Source organism: Marmota monax, unplaced genomic scaffold, assembly GCF_021218885.2.
Source record: "Marmota monax isolate L192 unplaced genomic scaffold, Marmota_monax_Labrador192_F-V1.1 WCK01_AAM20220418_F8-fsc00096, whole genome shotgun sequence".
NCBI classification, from domain to species: domain Eukaryota; kingdom Metazoa; phylum Chordata; class Mammalia; order Rodentia; family Sciuridae; genus Marmota; species Marmota monax.
The window spans coordinates 1387348-1411627 of NW_026695236.1; the positions used below are offsets into that span (position 1 = coordinate 1387348).

At 34.3% G+C, this 24280-nt stretch overlaps 1 protein-coding gene across 1 annotated transcript in view; it reads right to left on the reverse strand.

The window, feature by feature from the left end:
• The window catches only part of Tyr (tyrosinase), a 99237-nt gene that overhangs the window by 19117 nt on the left and 55840 nt on the right, over window positions 1-24280 (reverse strand). The window contains exon 4 of the mRNA XM_046439392.2: window positions 742-923. Coding sequence (XP_046295348.1) covers window positions 742-923 — 182 coding nt within the window. The remainder of the gene's footprint in view (window positions 1-741; window positions 924-24280) is intronic.

Here is a 24280-nt window from a genome sequence, read left to right on the forward strand (position 1 = left end):
ACATAGAACAAATGAAAAATTCAAAAATAATAAAAGGTTTATTAGTAATGCATGTGAAGAATATGCATGTAGCAGGTTTCCTGTAGGGAGAAACATTTCCATCTACCCCTGATTTGCCCAAGAGACACTGGTATAGTCCTACTTAGGAAGATTATTTAAAACACAGATCTGACACCAAACCTAGGGTTTTATGCAACTATCTTAATCAGAGACATAGCAATAAACATTGTAATCATCATTATAGTCATTATTATTGATTAGAATTAAAATCAAGATTTTCACAAATTTTCTACTAGTATGAAGCTCCCAAAGAAAATTACAAAACTGCCAGTGCTTATCTTATGCCATCCAGCACTAGTCTCTTTAATCTCACAATAATTCTTTGGTGTATTTTGATCATGATATTTCAGATTATTAATGAACTGAGATTCAGGAAGTTTAAGCAAACTTCCCAAACTAACACCACAGTTAAATGGCAGAGTCATAGCTGAAAAATGTCCCCATTCTAACTTTAGTGTTCCTTCATGGTTGCCAGGTGCAAAGTGTCCTATATTAAGCAAAATGGATATAAATTCAAAGGTCATGTGATGATAAATTGATGATAAGCTAAGAAGCATAATATACATGCCCAATTCAAAGTGTGTGAAGATAACATTGCAGAAAAAGAAGCTTCTGTACTACCATAAAAGAAATAGATCACACTACATTCAGTAATTTATCAAAAAAGAATTTGCCCTTTACCTGAATCTTGGAGGTAGCTGTATTCATAGCCCAGCTCTTTGGATGAAATAAAAAAGTCACCATTTCTGTAGAGAGGAATGAAAGGAACCATGTAGGATCCACGGTTATGTCCAATGGGTGCATTGGCTTCTGGATAAACTTCTTGAAGAGGGTGATGCCTTCTGAGCCACTGTTCAAAAATACTGCAGAGGGAAGGATTATTTGGATTTATAAATGTAATTTTTATGACCAAATTATGCTACATGCATGTACAAGTATGCCACAATGAATCCTGCTATTATGTATAATTATAATGCACCAAAAAAGAGAAAAAAATGTTTATAAAAATATACATACATATATTATATATATGCAATATATATACAAATATATATACATGAGTATGTGTGTATATATATATATATATATATATATATATATAGTTTCTCTATGTATGTACATATGTATATATACATATTTGCAGTTCTGTGGATTGTACCAAGGAATTCATGCAAACTACATTCTCAAAATAAAATAACAAGGTCTATATGAAAATCCCATGCTAATATGATTAATAGCTTCTAACTTGAAAATAGTTCATGAAGTACAAGTTCATGTTAGCAGGCCCTGAGGAAGTTCATTAGTTTGAAAGAAATTTGAGGGTAGCTTTTTTAAGAGTCCTAGAAGAATGAAACTGACACAACTAGTTTAGAACTTTCAGAATGTGGAAAAAATGTAATTATTGGTTGAATGAAAGAATACTAGATCTGGAGTTAAAGAACTCTCCTGAGGCCTACCTCCATATTTTAATAGCTATATGCTTAAAATCACTGAACTTCTTGGGAAATTAGACTCCACATACTTAAAATGAGAGTAGTAATATCTTCCCTACTAGAGAATACTCTCCCTACCTGTGTTCAAAGCAATAATTAATATATTATTTTTTATGAAGGTGCTAAATAAGCAAATTATTTTTACTTAGCTTAAAATTTTGGCTAGAAGACTAGTATGTGGTAGGGAGAGTATTCTCTAAAAAAGAAAAGGATAATGCTTTAAACACAAAAATAAAATTTGAAAAAACATTTTCAAACATTTTGAAGAGAACAAGGAAATAGTGATCATTTTTTTTTCCACAATGGAAAATAATTTTATTTATTTAGAGAATCTGGACTTTTCTGATCTGAGTTGTTATTTAATTGTGGATTAATTAATGAATCAGCCCTGCAAATCCAGCTTATGAATACAAAATATTTTCTAGTTGGCTCCAGTGTTAAATTTGTGTTTCTTGAGTACCTAGTGTAGGCTCTCACACTCACATAAAAATCTGACACATGTTGGTTGTGACATGGGAGATTTGTAAAATATCTTAACCTGTTAGAAATTCATTTTCTTTATCTGAGTAATGAAAATAATACCATTGTCATGAGGATATTGGGAGGCTTAATTACAAGGACACAAGATGCATAGTTAGGAGTTTGACAGGTGATGAACAGAAGTTGCCCTTCTCCCTGCAGTCCTTTTTCTTCCTCTACTTTCTCCTCATTATTATTGTTATGCTCTATGAAATTTATGACTTGTGAAGGACATGAGATGTGCTGTAATAAATGCCAAAGCCGTGTATATTTGAGCAAGGTCTTTGGTGATGGTGATGATTCTAATAAGCATAAATGGGAAAGCGGATTTTAAACGTTTGTTTTATCTGGGTCTCAGTTGTCTCAATTGAAATTAGAAACTGGATTAACAAACTCCTAAATTTATGCAAATCCTATAATTTTATGAATTAGTATTTTCATTCTTATTTTAATTTTATTTATGAAAGCATTATCTTCTCATTATAAGTAATTTTGAGACTACAAAATAAGCAAAGAGGAGAAAAAATTGCAGACATTTTTCTATTTTGTTATGGTTTTAAAAATATGCATGTATAATGACATATGTCTTTTGCCAAAAAAGGGAAAATTATATGACAGATAATAATTCATAAGACACTTTATTTATATAAATCCATGTGTTTTCAACTGGTGAAATTTACTTTTTAATGATAAAGAGTGTTAAAATTGAACTGATTTAAGAACATCCCAATATACAGTGAGTCACTAGATAAGTGCTTGAAGCAAAAAAAAAAATAAATAAAATAAAACCTTTTGTCAATTGAGAGAAATGACTACTATAGTTTAATTTATACTCTTGTTTCTGCCAAGAAATGAGAATTCTTTACTTAAGTAGGACAGGAACATCAATTCTTAGCACTAAGAGAGTTAATGGATGAGACCATTAAAGTGCTCACCCACCCCATCAACCTTTTAAAATGAAGGTTTAATCTTGATTAAACTCTTCATCAGTGGTTCTCATTTTCAGTTAATTTTGTCACACTGTCTAGAATGGCTCCCACTGGAGCACCACTATGTTACTTAGAAAAGCACACTGACATTTTGGAAAGAAAAGGTCTTCTTATCAAAGACTCATTTAAACTGTATATAGACAGTTTAAATGAGTCTTTGGAAATCTGAACAAGCTTGAAATTCATAACAGAGGAATCAGGAAAAACTAAGAGATCACAGATGGAAACATGGAGGGATGTGTCTTATGGATGAAACAACATGGGACCTCAGGATGCAGATCTGACAATGTGAAGACTATAGTGACTTCCATCTCTACAGTAAGGAAAAGCTAGACAAACTGAAAATCAGGAACTTCTGTTGGACTCATGAGAAACTGAGGTTACATGGCAAACTGCCAACTCTAAAATTATAGAGGAAAGGAACAAGACCGAGATCTGCTTATCAGGAGCAAAAGCAGCCAGATCCACAAAATGATATGGACACTTTCACTCTTGAAGAATAGCTGGAGTCTGGGTCTAGACTAGTGGTGAAAGAAACTCCTGCCTCAGACTCAGTTTTGAAGGGCAGTAGAGGACATGTGAGAAATTTTTGTATATTTTCCTTAGAGCAGTAAAAAGTCACTGTTTGTATCTGGGTAAGTGGGTGATCACATGAAGAATTAACATTCTAAAAGATTACAAAGACTACACTGTTGAGAAAGCATTGAAGGTTAATCTATGGCCTCAATGAATTCCCCAAAGATCATGTGGTAAAATCAATCCCCAGTGCACCAGTGTTAGGAGATGGGCCCTAAAGAGAGAATGAAATCTCAAAGGCTCTGCTCTCAAGATAGATAAATTTGGTTATCCCTGGAGTCAGTTAATTATTCCAAGAATAAGCTTGTCGTAAAGCGAGTTTGGCTCCCTCTTGCTTTCTTGTGCTCTGTTATGCTTCTGCCTTTCACCAAGGATGCCACAGCAAAAAGGCCCTTGACAGATGGCAGCTCTTCATCCGTGGACTTCTAGCCTCCAGAACTGTAAAAAATTAATCTCTTTCTCATCAATTATCCAGTTTCAGGTATCTGAGGCAGAAAGTCAAAGTTGATGGATGTGCAAGGAACAAGGGAAAAAGATAAAGAAAGCAGGGAGAAAACTGTCCAGCCAAATAATGATGTGTGGAAACAAGCAGAGATGTCATTGAAGAGTCTGTTTTCTGCTTATGGTACTGGGCAAGAGGCTTTTACTCCCACAGATGCAGATCACTGGTGGAGGAGTGGAGCATGATGTGGGGATGTGAATATGATTCTAGATGTGAGGTGTTTAGAGATGCTCTGAGACATTCCAGTGGGGATGTCAAGTAGGCAGCCTGGGTTTTTTAGTTTAAATTTTAGAACAAACTTTACTCTGGAAATATAGAACGAGAAGCCATCAACCTCTGTATAATAATTTAAGCTGTGAGAGTAGTGAGAAAATGAAAATACCAGAAAACTGAGATGACTTTTCTTAGCTGTCATCTTTCTGAAAGACCAGAAGCACAGATGAAATTATTATCATATTGTCCTTGAGGACCACAGCTTCAGATGCTTCTAGCCAATCAAATTCCAGTCACTTAAAATTTCCTGACTAGAAGTGGGATAATAACCAGGCCTCTGCTTTCCTATTTTTTTTAAATTCCTGTGTTTTATTTGTTTTTTCATGTTAAACCTTATTTTGAAATGGTTATTTATTGAATCAAATCCTAATTTTTATATGATAACAAACTTCTGAATTTATAGAAATCCCTCTAGGCCTTTATATCCTCATTTATACTGTAGGGGTGGTATCAACAAATTTAACATGCTTATGAGAACAAAAATGAAATAAGGATCTGAAAACTTGAGCAATAATATTCAAGGGCAAAATGAGATACTATTCATAAAATAACTGAGAGACTCTTGGAAAAATAATAGTTTACTTTCTTCCCTCCCAGACCTCTTATTTTACAGAGAAAAAAAGAATGCTAATCCAAGAATCACTGCTAGTTAATATCATAATAGGACTGGCACCAACAAGTCTTGACTGCCACTTTGCAGCAGACCCTAGTAAAGACCCTGTTCTGTGTGTCTATGTGGCACAGGAGCATCTCTGCTGATGGGAGTATGTGTGTGCTTCAGTAAGGTCTGATGGTAGGTACAGTCTCTCGGGGGCCATGTGGAAGTGGTGGTGCTTGACCTTCACTTAGAAATGTAAGCTGTTCATTCAGCAACTTCCTGCATTAATTCACATTAAATACCCAAGTATCCCTTTGCTCAAATGATTCACAGGACTCACAACATTTATACTTAAGGAAGAGCAAGGAAGACCACACAAGATCAGGAAAGGACAAGTGGCGGCACAACAATTGATAGCCACAACAAAGGACATCGCATAGTATTATGCTAGATCTAGAAAAGACAGAAAAAGAGGAAATAATGGACAACATTGATAAGAGGCCGAATTAGATGAGAATATCAATGAAACACTGCTTACTTCAGAAATTCAGGTCCACAACCACTGTTTCTTTTACGAATTCAACCTGAAGCAGAGATATTTATTGTTTTCAAAGCAGACACAAGGACATCCAGGAACATCAGTGTGACCAAGTAAGAGCCACAGCTGTTCATTTATCTTGTTTTCTCAGTGCCTAGTACAGAGTAGGTGTTCAATATTTACTAGATAAACAGTCTCTCTCTCTCTCTCTCTCTCTCTCTCTCTCTCTCTCTCTCTCTCTCTCTCTCTCTCTCTAGTTTATAATCTAACCTAGAGGACTAAATTAACAATCAAGCAGTTTCTGTAAAACAAACTCCTAATATGTCTTGCTTATTTAAGCCATAGTAAATCAAAGTGTAAATATTTTATTGATTTAATTTCACAAAGGAGAAAATTGAGTTCAAGTGGTTAGTCTTTCCTAATATTCACTCAACTGGAAAGCAATAGAAGGTCTGGGATTCCATTTCAGATTTCTATGGCTTTTACAACCATACCCAGCTGGCAGAGTAGGTTCAGAGCTCAGGTGTTCTATTCCAAGTTTAATACCTTTGCACTAACAAGCCAGAAATTAGTCAGTAATTAGAAAATAAAGCAGAAAAGTGGAAACAAAGCTTTTATGTTTTGCTCCAAATGGTAGCAAGCTTTCAGCATTGTATACAAGTGCAAACTGGGCATCTTCTGTCATTTCTCCATACCTAAAAAAATAGACACTTGATTATAAAAGTGCAAAGAAGAAGTGACTGCACAGTTGCCAAACACTGACAATGATAGTCTAAGGATGTGCAGTTTTTCTGTATGGGATTAAAATTTCTATTTTTCTTCACAGGCCACAAGGACCCATAGACAACCCGTATTTGCAAGGTGGCAACAGAGATTTGGGGCAAAGAGAATGGTATTGATGTAGACATGGACCTTAAGCTAGCTGTTGACTAGCTTGGGACATTCTCTGAGGGGGGCTTCTTTCTTTGTGCCTATGAAGTGACTCTGAACATGCTGAGTGTTATGTAGTGTTACACTCACAGGAAGTGGTGGGGAGTAAAGGTGCCAAAGGAAGAGATATGATATATACTGTTGTGAACAGAGGAAGTTCCTATGGGATGAAGAAACTAAAGGTCAAAACAGGGTGAAGTACAGCTTTATCATGTGCAAAGGTGAAGTTAAAGCAGGAGTTGTCACTTTGGCTCTGGGATTGATGAGCAAGCCAAGAAGCCTCTCTTTTTTAAGAAAGAAGACCTCTTTTTAAGAAATCTTGTTTGAAATTTCTGGCATTGATTTTGTTAGGAATGAGGGATAACCTGAAAATCTCAGTTTATTTATATTTAACATGTGGATTATAATAAACTTCAAAGAACTGTGAGATATAATTGAGATTAGGTGTGCAGTACCCTTAGGACAGTGCCTTACATGCAGTAAGCACCCAACAATAACTAGCTGTGAATATTTTCTTTTTTTGCACACAACAGAAATCATCAGTTCTACAGGTTAACACAATAGCCAATGTTAATTTTCTTACATTGGAAGTTTTACGACTCTGTTCTTTGGAAATTTGAGTGTACCATGAGCAGGATAGAGAATGTCCTAAAAATGAAGTATGTCAGTGAATTTTATTTCTTATTTTTAAAAACTAAACAGAATGAATAAAGTCTTGCATCTAGCCCAACAGATTTTGGAGCTCTATTTAACCTCTTCATGCTCATTTCATTTTCAGTAAAACAGGGATTGTAATGTTATGAGAAGAATTATGCCCCCACCAATTGAAGTCCTAACTCCTGGTACCTAACAAAGTCAGAGTTTGGAGATAATATTTCTAAGGAAGAAATCAAGTTAAAGTGAGGTCATTTGGGTTGACCTAATCCAACCTGACTGGTGTTCTTAGAAGAGAATTTGAACACAGACAGAGGTAAGTCTGTGAAGGTACAGGGAGAAGATTGCCACCTATAAAGTCAAGAAGAATGGCCTTACAAGAAACTAACCCTGCTGACAACTGGATTGCAGACTTCTAGTCTTCAGAATTATAAGAAAATAAATTTCCATTCTTTAAAGCTATCTAATCTGTGGGACTAGTTTATGGCAGCTTCAACAAACTGATAGGTAATAGCACTTACCTCAAAGGACTGTTGTAACTATTAACTGAATTAATACATATAAAATCACTTAGAGTAATGTGTAGCATAGCATAAATATTCCTATTATTAATGTTGACATTAAATTTATAATTACCATTTGTGAGTTTTTCTTTTTCATAATTATTAAAAAATGTTATCTACTATATCTTCTGTTCCTTCAAGGCTTATGTCAAATGCTACCTCCATGAAAACTACAATAACAATTAATCTTTTCCTCCTCAGAATATTATATTTGTGATATTGCATTGCAATTATTTCATTATATGTTACTTTCCAACTTTATAGAGAGCAGTGCTATTGCCTTAATGATCCTTATGCACCCTACATTCACAACAGGGTCTGCATTCAGATCATTTTCAGAAAGTTCAAATTTTCATCAATTCTTCAAGAGAATATGAATCAAACATTTTATCTGTTATTTACTTAGTAGACATCAGAACTGGGGAATGGAAGAATCTAAGAGATGCTGGTGATTTTGACTTGTCTTCTGTGGATTGTGCCATTTACAGATCAACAGCATTTTGCACAGTACATGCCACGTAATAGCACTGTGTCAGATGCTGGAAATACAAAGTGAAATGAAAGATTGTCCCTGATTTCCAAGAAGTTGAAGTTTGGTCAGTAAATCAGAACAAAAGAGCATGAATGCCATGAGAGAATTAGGAATGCTGGGGACTTTGACACCTTCAGAGAACAGACAAGAGTGACAGCATCTGCTTGGATGTAGATGGGGATGTTAGGTAAGGCATCCCTTGCAGTGATGTTTAAAATTATGTTTTGAAAAATGAATAGCAGAAATCTGGGCAAAGTTTTAAAAAAGGAAAGGACTCTCTAGGAAGAGTAAAGCTCAAGAATAAAAGGAGGTACATGTAGGAAAGAGGTTCTCTCCTCTTAATTAATTAATTTTATTAATTGTTTCCTTTGCTGAGAAGAAGCTTTTTAATTTGAATCCATCCCATTTATTAATTCTTGATTTTACTCCTTATGCTTTAGGAGTCATGTTAAGGAAGTCAGATCCTAGGCCAACATAGTGAAAAATTGGGCCTATATTTTCTTCTCTTAGGAGTAGGGTCTCTTTTCTAGTGCCCAAGTCTTTGATCCACTGTGAGTTGATTTTTGTACAGGGTGAGAGATAGAAGTTTAATTTCATTTTGCTACATATGGATTTCCAGTTTTGCCAGCACCATTTATTGAATAGACCATCTTTTCTCTAGTAAATGTTTTTGCCACCTTTGTCTCGTCTGACATAACCATATTTATGTGGGTTTGTCTCTGAGTCCTCTATTCTGTACCATTGGTCTACAAGTCTATTTTGGTGCCAATATCATGCCATTTTTATTACTATAGCTCTGTAGTATTGTTTAAAGTCTGGTGTTGTGATGCCTCCTGCTTTACTTTTCTTGCTAAGGACTGCTTTAGCTATTCTTGGTCTCTTATCTTCCAAATAAATTTCATGATTGCTTTTTCTAATTCTATGAAGAATGTCATTGGGATTTTAATTGGAATTGCATTAAATCTGTTAATGCGTTTGGTAGTATGGCCATTTTGACAATATTAATTCTGCCTATCCAGGAGCTTGGTAAATATTTACATCTTCTGTTGTTTTCTTCTGTTTCTTTCTTTAGTGCTAGGACTCAAAAAACTTAACACCAAAAAACCCAAATAACCCAACCAATAAATGGGCTAAGGAAATGAACAGACACTTCACAGAAGAAGAAATACACAATTCACAATAGCTAAACTGTGGGAGCCAACCTAGATGCTCTTCAGTGGATGAATGGATTAAAAAATGTTGAATATATACACAATGGAATTTTACTCAGCATTAAAAGAGAATAAAATCATGGCACTTGCAGGTAAATGGATGGTGTTGAAGAAGATATTGCTAAATGAAGTTAGCCAATCCCCAAAAAACAAATACCAAATGTTTTCTCTGATATAAGGAGGCTGACTCATATGGGGGTAGGGAGGGGGAACATGAGGGGATTAGATGAATTCTAGATAGGACAGAGGGGTAGGAGGGGAAGGAAGAGGGCAGAGGATCAGCAAGGATGGTGGAATGTGATATCATCATCCAAAATACATGTATGAAGACACGAACTGATGTCAGCATACTTTATATACAACCAGAGATATGAAAAATTGTGCTGTATACATGTAATAAGAATTGTAATGCTGCCATTTTTTAAATCAATAAAGAAAAAAAATTTAAAAAAATACAAAATAGGGCTGGGGATGTGGCTCAGTGGTCAACAGCCCCTGAGTTCAATTCCTGGTACAAGAAGAAAGAAAGAAAGAGAGAGAGAGAGAGAGAGAGAGAGAGAGAGAGAGAGAGAGAGAGAGAGAGAGAGAGAAGGAAGGAAGGAAGGAAGGAGGAGGGGAGGGAGGGAGGGAGGGAAAGAAAGAAAGAAAGAAAGAGAAGGAAAGAGAGAGAGAAAAGAAATACAGTTGATCAACAAATATATGAAAAAGTGTATGGAAAAAATAAGTCGATCTCTAGCAATTAGAGAAATGCAAATCAAAACTACTCTAAGATTTCATCTCACTCCTGTTAGAATAGCAATAATCAAGAATACAGGCAACAATAAATGTTGGCAAGAATGTATTGCAAAAGGTATACTCATACATTGCTGATGAGACTGCAAATTGGTGCAACCACTATGGAAAGCAGTATGGAGATTCCTCAGAAAATTTGGAATGAAACCACCATTTAACCCAGCTATCCCACTCCTTGGTTTATTTCCAAAGAACTTAAACTCAGCATATAGAACTTAAACACAGAACTTAAACACAGCCACATCAATGTTTATTGCAGGTCAATTCACAATAGCTAGACTATGGAACCAACCTAGGTGTCCCTTAATAGATGAATGGAGAAAGAATATGTGGTATATATACTCAATGGAATTTTACTCAGCTTTAAAGAAGAGTGAAATTATGGCATTTGCCAGTAAATGGTTGGAGTTGGAGCATATCATGGTAAGCAAAATAAGCCAATCCAACAAAACTAAAGGCTGAATGTTTTCTCTAATATGAGTATGCTAACTCACTATAAGGTGGCAGGCATTAGGGAAAAATAGTGTTACCATAGATTAGGTGGAGGGAAATGAAGGCAGGAGAGGGAAGGGGATTTGGGGATAGGAAAGATAGTAGAACAAAACAGATATTATCACTGTATGTATATATGTGACTACATGACCAATATGATTCTGCAATATGTACACTCAGTAAAATGAGAAATTATATCTCATCTATGTATGATATATCAAAGTGCATTAATGCATTCTACTGTCATGTATAACTAATTAGAACAAATTAAAAAAATAAAAATAAAAGGAATTCAGGCATATTTGGGGGGCCTTGAAAGAAGTTCAGAAGAACTGAGAGGAAGGGCATCTGTGAGTATCTGTCAGAGAATGTGTTTTAAATCAGAAAATGTAGGGCTTTGTATGGAAAAACTAAGTCCAAATATTACTCTGAAAACTATGAGAAGCTTCTGAAGGATTTTAAGCAATGGAGTGAGAGAGTTATGTCTACATAACATGTCTAATTAATGCATAATTGGATGAATCAACAGCTATGTTTGGGGGCTTAAAGTAGCAAACACATAATAAATGGAGGGTCAACTTGTACCAAGACCACTGGGGAAAATGTGGAGACTTTATCTGAGTTTGAAATAATAGCATCCCAGTAGCTCTATTTCCCAATGCTCCTGGCTAATCTTGGAACACATTTGGGGATTATTTGAAAATTTTTACTGAATAACAACACTTTTAAAAGAAATGCAGACTTGAAGAGCCTTATTGTCAAGGATGAGTAGCCTCAAATGAAAAGCCTGTTAAGCGACTAAGAGATTCAACTGAAGCCAACTTCCACTGACTATAATTTCAAGTATATACTCTACAACTTCTTAACATGGCTGAGGATCAGGAAACCAAATCTTAGAGGCATGGTTAGGAGTTAAAATCAGATTATAATCTCTTAAACTAATGATTAAACTGGAAGGAACTTAGCATAAGAATGAAAAAAAATAATTAGTGAATTAAAAGTTAACTGAATAAAAGTGGTTTGAATTCTATTTGTCCTTTCACATAAACATTTAAGCATATCATAAAGTGGCAGACACCCAGCTAGCAAGCATTTTGAAGGGATTCTGATTATAATGTGTACCCAGGAACAAGATGCATCACGCTAAGCAGACATTGTGCTCAAATCAAGTGGGTCAGGCCACACTTAGGAGCCTAGTCAGAGTGAATCTATGGGTTTCTTAAAAGGTCAGCCTATCCAGACAAGGGTGGGTATAAGTGGAAAGCTGGCTATTTATTTATCTATAAATGGAAATTTTTATTTGGCATTCAAAACATTAGTGCTCTTACCAGTGAAGTCATGAGAGAAAGCTTAACTTTGCCTAAGATGCCCATTTATTTAGTCAATAAGTATTCTGTCATGCACCCAGTATATGTCAAGTTCCAAGAATGGATAAGAACTGATCCTGTCCTCATGGATCTCATTCCATGTTGTGATAAATATGTGCATAAAATATTAAGGCTATGTAAATGATGTTTTTGGAGGCATGTACAGGAAGTTTATGAGATGCATATAAGATCTGTATATAAAGCCTATAGCAGGAACAACTAACTGAGGAAGACAAGGAAGGCTGCACAGCAGAAATAGGGAGGGATGAGTAAATTGTGGAGAAGGCCTGGTATCCTGGGCACTTCTGTAATGGAAAAATAAAAAATGGTTTTGTGTGGAATGGAATGTAGAGTAGTACAGGATCAATGGGAAGTGAGACCAGAAAGGTGTGATGAGTCACACTGTGAAGAACCTTTATGTTTCAAGAAGAAGAGTTTGGACTGAGGGTCAAATTCCTAGCTAAGTACTTAGATAAGGAGTAACAATATTTGGATTTGATTTTTAAAACTACAATTAAAAAGGATGTATATATTTTATTTTATAACAAATCAAGATGTATTATTTCCAATTATTGAAGATTATGGGGCCAGTAATCAATAAAGCAACTTATACATATGATAAATAACTAGAGCCCTGCATGTCTGCCAGTTCTCTTGAATCTGTGGATTCAATCACATGTAGATTGAAATAATAATAAGAAGAAATTACATGTGTACCAAACACGTACAGAACTTTTTCCTTGTTATTTTCTAAACAATGCAGTATAGCCAATGTATTTAAATAGCATTTGCATTGTATTAATACTATAAGTAATTACAGATTATTTAAAGTGTACAGGAGGATTGTGTAGATTATGTGAAAACAGAATGCCATTTTATATTAGGGACTTCAGATTCTATGGCTTTTGGTGTCCACAGGCGTTCTGAACCAAGGTTTGAATGGATAACAAGGAACAATTATTACCTTTCTACAGATAGCTATGCTATCCCTCTTCCTTCCAAAAATTCTCATTTAACATAAAAAAATTCTAGTACTTCCTAATATATTTTTAAGTTTTAAATGTATTTTATTTAAATATATTTTAAAGTGATACATAAAAACTGACATATTGATTGGATGCCATGTGATGTGTCAATACATGTATACATTCTATAATGTTTAAATCAGGGTAAACATTTCTATCATTTCAAACATTTAAAATTTCTTCTTGGTGAAATATTCAAACTCCTTTCTTTAAGCTTTTTGAAATACTTATTATTGTCATCAATAGTTATTCTTCTATGCCACAGCACACATAACTTCTTATTTATGTCTAACTATAATTTCCTATTCATTAATCAACATTTCCCCCTCCCTCTCCCACTTCTGATTTCTACCAACCCCTGCTCATATGAGATTAGCTTTTTTATATTCCACGTATTAGTGAGATCATGCATTACTTGTTTTTCTCAGGGTGGTTTATTTCACTAAATAATTTCAGTTTCATTCATGTCCTTGCAAATTGCAGGATTTCATTCTTTTTATAGCTGAACAATGTTTCATGGTATATTTGTACCATGTTTTCTCTATCCATTCTTCAGTTGATGGATCCTTTAGATGCTCTGTTTTTTGGTTAATGTGAACAATGTTGCAATGGGTAAGGCAGTACAGATGTCTCTGTAATAAACTGCTTTTATTTTATTTGGGCATATACCCAGTAGTAAGATCTCTGAATCATACTGTCCATCTATTTTTAATTTTTTTGAGGAACCTCTATGTTCCATCATGACGATACCAATTCACAATTCTACCAACAGTATGCAAGTGTTTCCATTTCTCTGCATCTTTGCCAGTACTTGTTATATTTAGTCTTTTTTTAATCTATTTTAATTTTTAAATTTTAAAATGCATAAAAGTTGTACATATTAATGAGGGGTCATGAAATGTCTCATGCATGTATACATTATGTAATTAAACATATTCATATTCATCTCCTTACACATTTGTCATTTCTTTGTGATGACAGTTTCACATTCCTTTTTTTCTAGTTTTTCAAATATCCAGTACATAATTGTTATCTAGTCACCATATTGTACAATTGTATTCCAACACTTCTTGATCCTATATAACTTTAAGTTAATAACCATTGATCACCCTTTCCATGTACTTTTCTCATATTATATTTTTTTCAGTATTAGGGAATAAATGTAGGCCATCAGGAATGCTAGGGAAGCACTCTACCAGTACACTATATCCCAGCCCTTCCCATCCTGTTTTTACCAGCTCCTGGCAATTGCAATCCTGTTCTATCTATAAGATCAACTTTTATATTCCACACATGAGTGAGATTCTATGGTACCTGTATTTCTGTACCTGACTTATTTCACTTAACATTATGGATTAACAATGTGGATTTCTAGTTTCATTCAAGTTACTACAAATGACATGATTTCATTGTTTTTATGGATAAATAGTATTCCATTATTTATATGTGCCACAGTTCCTTTATCCATTCATCAACTGATGGGACACTTAGGTTGTTTCCAGCAACCAATCAGGAAAGCAGTAAAAACAGCATACTATAGGTACACAGCCACATCAGTGTTTTTAGCAGCACAATTCACAATAGGTAAATTGTGGATCCAACCTAGATACCCTTCAGTAGATGAATGGATACAAAAAATGTTGTATATGTACACAATGGAATATTTCTCAGCATAACAAGATAATAAAATCATGGCATTTGCAGGTAAATTTATGGAGTTGGAGAATGCTAAGTGAAGTAAGCCAATCCCAAAAAACCAAATGGCGAATGTCTTCTCTGATATTAGGATGCTTATTCATAATGGGAATGGGCTGGCCAAGGGAGCATGAGAAGAATAGACAAGATTTAGATAGGTCAAAGGGGAGGGAGGAGAGGAATGGGGGTAGAAAACATGGTGGAATGAGACAGACATCATTACCCTAGCTACATGTATGAAAACACAAATGGTGTGACTCTACTTTGTGTTCAACCAGCAACATGAAAAATTGTACTCTATTTGTGTAATATGAACTGAATTGTATTCTGCTGTCATATATAACTATTTAGAATAAAGTAAAAAAAAATAGTACTGTAATGAATATGTTCATTCACATACTGATTTTTATTTCCTTTGGATGTATATCAGTTGTGGGATTTCTGGATCATGTGGTAGTTCCATAATTTTTGAATAATCTCTATAGTCTCCCATAATGACTGTATTAACTTATATTCCCACCAACAGTGTGCAAGGTTTTTTTTTCCTCCGTGTCCCGGCTAGCACTTGTTATCTTTAGTAATTTTTATAGCCATGCATATTGCATATTACATATGAGGTGGTATACCACAGTTTTGATTTACATATCTCTGATGTTTAATGATGTTGAACATTTTTTTCATGTATCTGTGGGATATTCACATGCATATTTTCTTTTGAGACTTATCTATTCTGTTCATTAGCCTATCTTAAATTTGAACTTTTCAGTTATTGAGTTATGCTTTTAACATATTCAGGATATTAATCCCTTGTCAGATGTACAGTTTGTAAAAATTTTCTCTCATTATCAGTGTTTTCTTTATGCTGTTGCTTCCTTTGCTGTGTAGAAGTTTTAAAATTTGATGTAATCCCATTTGACTGTTTTTGTTTCATGTGCTTTTTGGTCTTATCCAAAAAGTACTTGCCCATTCCAAGAGCAAGGATTCTTCTGAATGGTGATGTCCCATTTTTCTAGCACCATGTATTGAAAAAAATGTTCTTTTCATAATGTTCTTTCTACAATTCTTCATGAGAGTGATCATTTTGAGACCCCTAGAATAATGATAAATGACTAGATGATTCATTAATAATTTCCAATTATTTGTAAATGTCATGTATCTAGTATTAAACTAAGGATTTTGATATATATCACCAAATTTTTTTATTTCTCCAACAAAACCACAAGTAAGATGGTGGTAATAGTAGAAGAAATAAGAGCTGATTTATATAACACTCTATGCCAGGTACTCACTTACTCTTCAAAATAAGGTGTGTTTTATTTGTCTGTATAAGGTGTGTGTAACGTGTGTTTTATTTATCCATATTTTATAGATTAGAAAACTGAATGGTGAGTAGATTAAGAAGCTTACCCACGTTTAAATGGCTAGGAAGTTCCAAGTATTACTAGCTCACAAAATTATTCCTATTAAAATATACATAGAAAAATAATCAAGCAAACAAAAAAGTACTAGTTTAGTTGACTTTCTCAATTTTTAGATTAGTAAACAGACACCAAGTGCTTCCAATTATGTAATTTTTAAATACATACATGCACACAAACACACAAACACTGCTTGTGTGCTTTGGACATTTTTTAATTTAATAAAAAAAAATGTTGTAAAAGAGATTCTGAGTAATCAAACAAAAAATCCTGTGATCTTTTGCATTAGAAATGAAAACTTTATCTGTTTGCTGCCATGATAGTAGAACCTAGAATAAAGTATGTACACAGTTGACATTCAACAAATATTTGATAATTAGCTATCCCAAAGGCATTCCTGAATCTTTCTGACAGCAAGAGGAGACTTTAATAGGTATCTTTTTGGAAACATATGTTCAGCAAGTTGTTATTGAGCATCTACCCACAAGGCAAGCACAGGCAGCGTGTATGGCAAAGTACGAAATAAAAAGCTTCAAAAGGCAGAGTTCTGCCCTTTAGAAACTTTTAAAAAGAAAAACCACTTGGATAATTTATGTAGTTTCATATCTTTCATTATTTGTATTATTTCATATTTTTATTAAAAGGTATAGAGCCTGAATGTGATATGGAAAATTATCTTCAAGTGCTAAAGCATCAAGGTCACGATTAGTGGTAATAAGAATTAAATTAAGTTCCAGGTGGACACATGAAGTATAGATACACTCATGTACCAACCTTTCTATCAAAAACAACAAACACTGCTATCTGGTTTCCAACATATTCACTGAACATCCCTAGGATATTGAGTTTCTGTGTTTAATATGACATTGATATCCTCTTTGGTTCTCTCACCCATTGTGGTAGATTTCACCTGTTTCTGAGAATTATGGTGAGAGGCTCATCTAATATCTATGCAGATGGTGGATTCTTTTATTTGTAATAAAATCTCTACTCCTGACAAAAGAATATTGTTCTCATTTGTGTATATGGGTCTTTAGACACACTCTAATACTCCCAGTCTTGCAAGAAGTTTGCATATTTTATGGGTATTTAGAGGAATTATGGAATTATTTCTTCACACAATAACCTACATTCCTGCATTCCCTGCATTCACAATTGCATAAAGGTTACAATTCCATTAGTCAATGTACACCACTTCCGGAGTTAGAATATTCTTTACTTCCTTTGTAGCTCTAAAAGTTCCTGTTGATAAAAGTCATAAGATTCATTCATCATCCTAGATCACTAATATGACATTTGCCAACTCATTCATACACATATCTGATCTGAACATCCTCTGTTTCTGCATCTACTCCAGAACATAATAAGAAAAAAAGTTTATTTTGGTGCACATGGATTTTTTTGAAGTAGAGGGAAAAGTGAAAAGTGGGCAGATAAGAACAAAACAGCAAAATCCATGAATGTCAGCCAAAGGAGTTTGAATTTGTTCTGTATACATTGGGAGACACTGTTGCCATTTGGTAAGGGGGATGATGTGCAAAAACAGAGCACAGAAAGATTTATATGGAAGTGTTGTGCCGCATAAAATTGTTTTTGGAGAGATTAGAAGTAGTGTCCCAATGCAAATGGTATGGCTAACTACCTAGAGTTTACTCTAAATGTAAAAATAAGTTAGAGTTAATCTCTGTAGATATGATAAGAAAGCAAATAAGGTCACAAATATTTCAACACTAGGAGTATGATCTGGAGGAGGAAAAATTTACCCTGAGCTAAAAGGTTTCTTTCCAATGAACAACAACTGTTCATGCATGCCTAAGAATATTTATGACATACAATAATGGATGCATAGGAGCACAAATATACAAATAATTCATGCAGTAATAAGACTAAAATCACTAAAAATTTAGACGAGAAAAATATGAAGTGTTCAAGTGCAGTCCAATGAATAAAGAAGATGAAGCAAAATATCTTTCAGAAAGCAGATCCCACTGGACCTGACAACCTCACATTTTAATCACAACAAATGATTCTGATTACTATAAGGAAAGAGCACAGGAAAAGATGGAGCCCTAAAAAAAGATTAGTTTCTACATGTTTTGCCCAAAATAGCAGTTAGATACCCATCCAACTACTCATCATTTTATTTCTAGTAGCTAACCTCTCCATTTATATATCTAAGTTCTTTTTTTCCTAATCCCTGTAATCTTCCATTTTAATTGGAAAAAGTTGACAAATTATTCCTTTCAAAATTTGTAATCTGGGTGTCACTTTGGATGGAAAGTGTAAATTCCCACTTTGGGGCAAAGAAAAAAAACTCTACCATTCTCTTTGGATTGAACTTCACTATGGGAGAGAAGATAACACAGATGAAAGAAATATTTCTTGTGCTAAGAAAATATCTGTAGAATGGTGAAAGATTACTGATCCACTCCTGAAAATAAAGAATAAGAGAGGGTAGAATACAGAGAGAGTTGATCTACATCATTTCAAGAAGAGTCAGGAGTTTTGTCCCAAATTTTTATCAACTATTACCTATGGAAAAAAACATATATATATATATTTTTTTTTCACATATATATATATATATATGCATGCCTAAGAATATTTATGACATACAATTATATATATATATATATATATATATATATATATATATATATATATATATATATTTGTAGCTGGAGAGTGGAGTATCTCTATTTTCTGATCATCATGTGAGCCACTTCCCTCTGCCACACTATTCCACCATGATGTTCTGCCTCACCTCAAGCCCGGAGGAGGAATGGAGCCAGCCTCTATGACACCTCTAAAACCGTGAGTCCTCAAATAAACTTTTCCTCCTCTATAGTAGTTCTGGTCTGATCCTTTAGTCATAGCAGTGAAAAAATCTGACTAAAACAGAAATTGGTACCAGGGGATGGGCTGTTGCTGTGATTAACCTTTGGTTGGAAGACTTTTGAAACGTTTAGAAGCACAAGCTGGAGATGCTTTACTTAGAAGACCAGAATGCCAATAGGACCATGTACAGTGAAAAAAGGGGTCATGAGGCTTCAGAGGAGGACTCTTGGAATTTGGACAAGGGGCCATTCCTCTTATGTTCTGGATGAAAATTTGTCCGCATTGTGCCCTGTCCTGAGACTTTCTGTGAAGCTGATTTTAAATGTGATAGATTTTTTAATCTGGCATAAGAAATATCTAGGCAGCATAGCATTCAGGCTTAGCATTCAGGTGGTGGCATGGATTTTGCTGGCAGCTTTTAGCCAAATTTATTATTGTAATCAGGAGCAGAAAGCAGAGCAGAAAGATTTGAAAAACTTGGACTGGAAAATTGGGAAAACTGGGGCTATGGAAGTTGCAATTGTTAAAGACATTAAGGCTACTAAAGAAAAGACAAAGACTCTGGCCAGATACAATGAGAAAGATGGCTTGAGGACATCTCAGAAGCTGGGAAAACCACACCCATCTCAGATTCAAGAGAGTAAAAGTGAAAATTCTCTTGAAAAGAGATACGTGGGGTACCCTTCTTGCACAAGGGAGCCTAGGAAGTTTTTTCAACATACTCAACCACACAGGCACTCAGAGGCTCATGCAGCCATTGTTGCTGATGAAGATGTCAGCAGACATTGGCATCAACCATGTGTTCTGGTTGTACAGGAATGCAGGATGCTGGAGTTAGGGAGTCATGAAGACTTTGAGATTTCAAACAAAGGCACAAGAGGCTAGGCAAAGTGCCTTAGGGTCAGAGTTCCTGTGGGCAGCCCCTGAGAGGGCAAGGTGTGGAGATGTGAAGAGGAAGCCAAAGGTGCAGTGGAGAACCCTGAGATTAAGAAATAGCAGTAACATGGGACTTGTCCTAGGAAAGCTACAGGAATAGAGCAGAGACAAACTAAAAGAAAGGCCACTTTGGCTGCAACAAACAAGTTCACAGGGTCAGATCTGCACAAGCTCTTTGGAGAGAATATCCCGACACCATTTGCTCAAGATACTGACAGGAAACTACAGGACTTTTTTGCGCAGCTGAATTTCATTCTTGCTTTGTTTTGATCCTTTCTCTCGGTGTCCCTTTTTTGTATATGGAAATATTTACTCTGTACCATTATATATTTAATACTCATAAATTGCTTTTAATTTTTCAGGAGCTCACAATGAGAGATAGCCTTGAGCCTCAGAGAAGACTTCAGACTTGAACTTTGAGCAACCTTGGAACTGTTGAGAATATGGGGACTCTTGGGAATGGACTAAATGTATGGTGCATTGTTAGATGGGTGTGAGCTTTGGGGGTAGACGTGAAATGCTATGGTTCAGATGTGAGGTGTCCCCCAAACTTTTAAGTGTGAGACAATGCAAGAGGTTTGGAGGAGAAATCATTGGGTTATAGCCTTACCTAATCAGTGAATTAATCCTCTGATAGGGATTAACTGAGTGATAACTGGAGGCAGGTGGTATATGGCTGGAGGAAGGGTTCATTGGGGGGTGTGGCTGAGGTAAGCATTTAAATCTGGCTAGTGGAATCTCTCTGTCTTCTGATCATTATGTGAGCTGCTTCCCTCTGCCACACTCTCTGCCATGATGTTCTTCCTCACCTCAAGCCCTGATGAGTAGAGCTGGCCTTCTATGGACTAAGACCTCTGAGACCGTAAGTCCTCTAACTTTTTCTCCTCTACAGTTGTTCTGGTCATGTTCTTTAATCAGAGCAATGAAAAAGCTGACTAAAACAAAGGGATTTCTTTCCATTTCTTTAGAGCTTAACTAAAAATATTCCAGTATTATTTTGTGGTTTTTAGTGTTTGAGGCTTGCAAATTTATTGGGTTAAAATCATTCCTAAGTATATTATTTTTTCTGATGCTAGTGTAAATTATTTTCTTAGTATTGTTTTCTGATTATCTATTGCCAGTGTATTGAAATACAACTGATCATTATGCACTGATTTTTTTTTATTCTGCTAGTTTGCCAAGCTCATTCATTAGTTTGACTTTCTTCTGTAGTTTCTTTAAAAATTCTTAAATATATAAAATAATGCCATTTAGAAACATAGTTTTAGTTCTTTCTTTTCAGTGTGAACAATTTTTTTTTTTTTGGTTTTATTTTACTTTATTGCCTAATGGCCCTGGATAGAACTTTAAATACATTGCTAAATAAGGTGAAAGTCAGGTGCAGTTGCTCATGCCTGTAATCCCAGCAACTCCAGAAGCTGAGGCAGGAGGATCACAAATTCAAAGCCAGTTTCAGCAACTTTGTGGGGCCATAAGCAACATAGCAAGACCCTGTGTCAAAATACACACACACACACACACATACACACACATAAAGGGCTGGGGATGTGGCACAGTGGTAAAGTGTTCCAGGTTCAATACCTAATACCCATCCCCATAAAAAAATCTGTGAAAGAACAAGCATATATTTGTGTTCTTTCTAATATTAAAGGGATAATTTGCATCTTAACCATTAAGTATATGGTGATTGTGGCTATTATGTAGTCTTTATCCATTTGAGAAAGAATTCTTATGTTCCTAGTTTGAGTGTTTTTTTTAAATCATGAAAAAGTATTGTTTTTTATTACTTCTATGGAGATAAACAGTTGTGTTTCCCCATTTATTGTATCAATATGTCATACTGCATTGATTTGTCTTACTCTGTTGAATCTATCTTTCATCTCTTGACCATGGCATAAACTGTTTTTTTTTTTCCTTTTATGCTGCTGTGCTCTATTATCCACTACATTGGCCCCCTTATGTGAGGTTCTTCATTCATAAATTCAACTAAATATGGATTAAAATATTAAAAGTAAAATTTTCTGAACATGTACATTCTTATTCCCTAAACAATACATTAATAACTATTAAAACATTTACATTGTATGAGATATCGTAAGTAATCTAGAGATGATTTAAAAGGTATGGGAGGATGTGCATAGGGTACATGCAATTACTATGCCATTTTATACAAGGTACTTGGCAGCCACAAATTTTGGCATCTGTAGAAATTTCTACAACCAATTCCCCACAGATAATAGATGATGACTTTATTTTATTGGTAATGTTTTTCATCTGTGTTTGTAAGAGATATCATTCTGTGGTTTTCTCTTTAGGTGATTGCTAGCACTGCTTACCAGGATAGTACTGGCCTCACAGAGTGAGTTAGTAAATATTCGCTCCTATTTTGTTTCTTGAAAGGATTTGGTTTTATTATTTTTAAAATGTTATATAAGTCATCTGCTCTTGGGAATTCATTTCTATGTTTTTTTTTTAAACAACTAGCTCCACATCTTTATTAGTAATAATGCTGTTTGGATTGCCTATTCCTTCTTGAGTTTGTTTTGATGACTTGTGAGTTTGGGGGAATGTATCCATTTTATCTGGTTATTTAGTTTATTGACCCCAAATTGTTCATAGTATTACTGAAGGATAATTTTTCCTCTATAGGAAGTAGTAATGTCCCTTTTCATTTTTGATTTTTAGTAATTTGAGTCTTTCTTTTTTTCTTGCCCATTTAAAGTGTTGTCACTTTTATTCATCTTTACAAATAGTCAACTTTTGATGTCATTAATTTTCTCTGTTGTTTTTTTCTATTCTCTATTGTGTTTCCGTTCCCTCTAACTTTTATGATTTCTTCCTTCTTGTTTGGGTTTGATATTCTCTTCATATTTCTAAGGTTGGTGGTTAGGTTACAAATTTGAGATATTCCTTCTTTTCAAATGCAACCATTTACAACCATAAGTTATCTTCCTTATAGCTATATGTATATTTTAATTTCACCTCAAAGTATATTCTAATTTCCCATATGTTGTCTTTCTTTGTCTTTATTAAGAATTTTTGTCATGAAGTCTATTTTGTCTGATTTTAGCATAGCTTTTCAACTCCTTGAATACATTAAATAATTTTTCGTTTCTTATATTTCAACCTACTACATCTCTGTGTCTAACATATGTGGTACACATCATATATTCCATTTAGCTGATTTATGTCCTTGTATTGTAGAAATTAATCTACTTACATGAGCTATAATTGCTAATAAGGGAGCACTATTACTATTCCTGCCAGTGTGCTTTTTATTTTCTATTTATTTATTTTTTTTGTTTGTTTTCTCAATTTTTCCATTACTGCTTGCTTTTGTCCTAAGTACAGATTTTTTAGTTACCTCCTTCTTTCCTTCCTTCTTTCATTCTTTTTTTTTTTTTTTGTGGTACTAGAATTGAATCCAGAGTCCCTCTGCCACTGAGTCACAGGCCCACAGGCCCTCATTTTTTAAACTGAGTAGATTGCTACCTTTATTTTGTGTTAAGATTTCATATCAACATCAATATTTACAATATAAATTCTAATTTTGAGTATAAGAATTACCATCACACATTTATGTAATAATTTAGGTTATAAATAATTCTCTATAGTTATCTCAATAGGATATTAAAAATGTATTTCAAATAAGTTTGTAAATTAGTCTGTTTGCTATTACTGAGTACACAAGTTAATTCTCTTTGTGTCATTTTAAAAAAAATTGTGTTTGTGCTTTTTATTATACATGAAAATAGAACGTATTTTGACATATCAAACATATGGAGTATAACTTCCCTTTATTGTGGTTTTATATGATGTGGAGTTACACTGTTTGTGTATTCATATATGAACATAGTAAAGTTATGTCCAATTCATTCTACTCTATTTTCTATTCCCTTCCCCTCTCCTTTCCCTTCTCTTTTGTATAATGAAAAGTACTTCTATTCTCCCCAAACCCTTTATTGTATGTTAGCAACCACATATTAGAGAAAACATTTGGCCTTTGTTTTTTTGTGATTGGCTTATTTCACTTACATGACAGTCTCCAGGTCTATCCATTACTGGCAAATGCCAAAATTTCATTATTCTTTAAGGCTGAGTAATATTATAATATATAATTATTATATACATGCACATATATATACATATATATATATATATATATATATATATATATATATATATACATATACATATTATACATATACATATGACATTTTCTTTACTCATTCACTTGTTGAAGAGCATCTAGGTTGGTTCTATAGTTTAGCTACTGTGA